General features: G+C 34.0%; 1 protein-coding gene across 1 annotated transcript in view; it reads left to right on the plus strand.

Annotated features, from left to right (window-relative positions):
* The window catches only part of LOC104769611 (transmembrane 9 superfamily member 1-like), an 8202-nt gene extending 7127 nt beyond the window's left edge, over nucleotides 1-1075 (plus strand). The window contains exon 12 of the mRNA XM_010493876.2: nucleotides 754-1075. Coding sequence (XP_010492178.1) covers nucleotides 754-821 — 68 coding nt within the window. The 3' untranslated portion in view covers nucleotides 822-1075. The remainder of the gene's footprint in view (nucleotides 1-753) is intronic.

Raw genomic sequence — 1078 nt, forward strand, 5'->3', positions numbered from 1 at the left:
TTTTTTTTTTTTGGTTCGTATTTACTTCAATTCACTTAGATCATTGAATATGGTGTCCTTGGATAGAATCCTTTATTTTTGTATGTATACATCCCAGAATAGAATTTACGTGGTCACGTAGGATAAATAATATCACGGGAAAGAGGTGAAAAGCCGAGGTATGGTCATCTGCTGGAAGACAGTAACTCTCGTTTGGTTTCATGGGTGAATATTTATCGTAAAGTACTTGGTTAGAAAATTGCATTCAATCTGTAAACTTGGTCGGACCTGCGACAGATAAAAGTGCGCAAAGGATATATATTAGTAAGGCATAAAATGCTAATAATCAATGTTTTCAAAACCGCACCGGACCGGCAGTCGAACCACGTTAACCCGCGAACCGGTAACATATCCGGGTTGAGTTAATATCAAAACCCAAAGAAATTTGAATCGGTAAAAAACCATATCAACCCGCCAAAAATCCAAAAACCGGTAAACCATTAAACCGGATATAACTGGGTTCTAACTTTTTTTGTAAAAATGAATGCAATTAATTATTTTTTCTAGTTTTATTTTTAGCAATAGTTAGGTTTTTTAAAATAAAAATTTCCGTAATTGAATTTTTTACTTTTCATACANGATACACCATGATGTTTTGTCTTGGCCTTGGAATCCTTTGCGGTGGGCTCACTCTCTCTCTCTCTCTCTATTCTCTTTCAAACTAGCAGGTGGTGTTACTGATTTGACTAAACTTTGTTGTGAAAATTTTATCAGGAGCTGTTGGATACTTGGGATCAAATCTGTTTGTAAGGAGGATCTACAGAAACATCAAGTGCGACTAGAAGAAGAGGTAAACGAAAAAAAATGGAGAAAACACATCCAATTAGAAGGAAGCTTCTTATGAGGTTATATATTATATTGAAGGAACATATATATATTCTTCAATGGGGGCTTTTTGTCTCTTCATCTTCTTCTTTTTTTCTTCTTTTTTTTATCTTCCCTTTTTGGTAAGTGAATTGTTCTCTTTAGATTAGAATTGAGTGGTGTACTATACTACTACTACCTGTAATCTTTTTCCCTATCCTTTTTTTTTTTTTTT

The sequence above is a fragment of the Camelina sativa genome, chromosome 3 (genome assembly GCF_000633955.1).
Source record: "Camelina sativa cultivar DH55 chromosome 3, Cs, whole genome shotgun sequence".
In the NCBI taxonomy this organism is placed as follows: domain Eukaryota; kingdom Viridiplantae; phylum Streptophyta; class Magnoliopsida; order Brassicales; family Brassicaceae; genus Camelina; species Camelina sativa.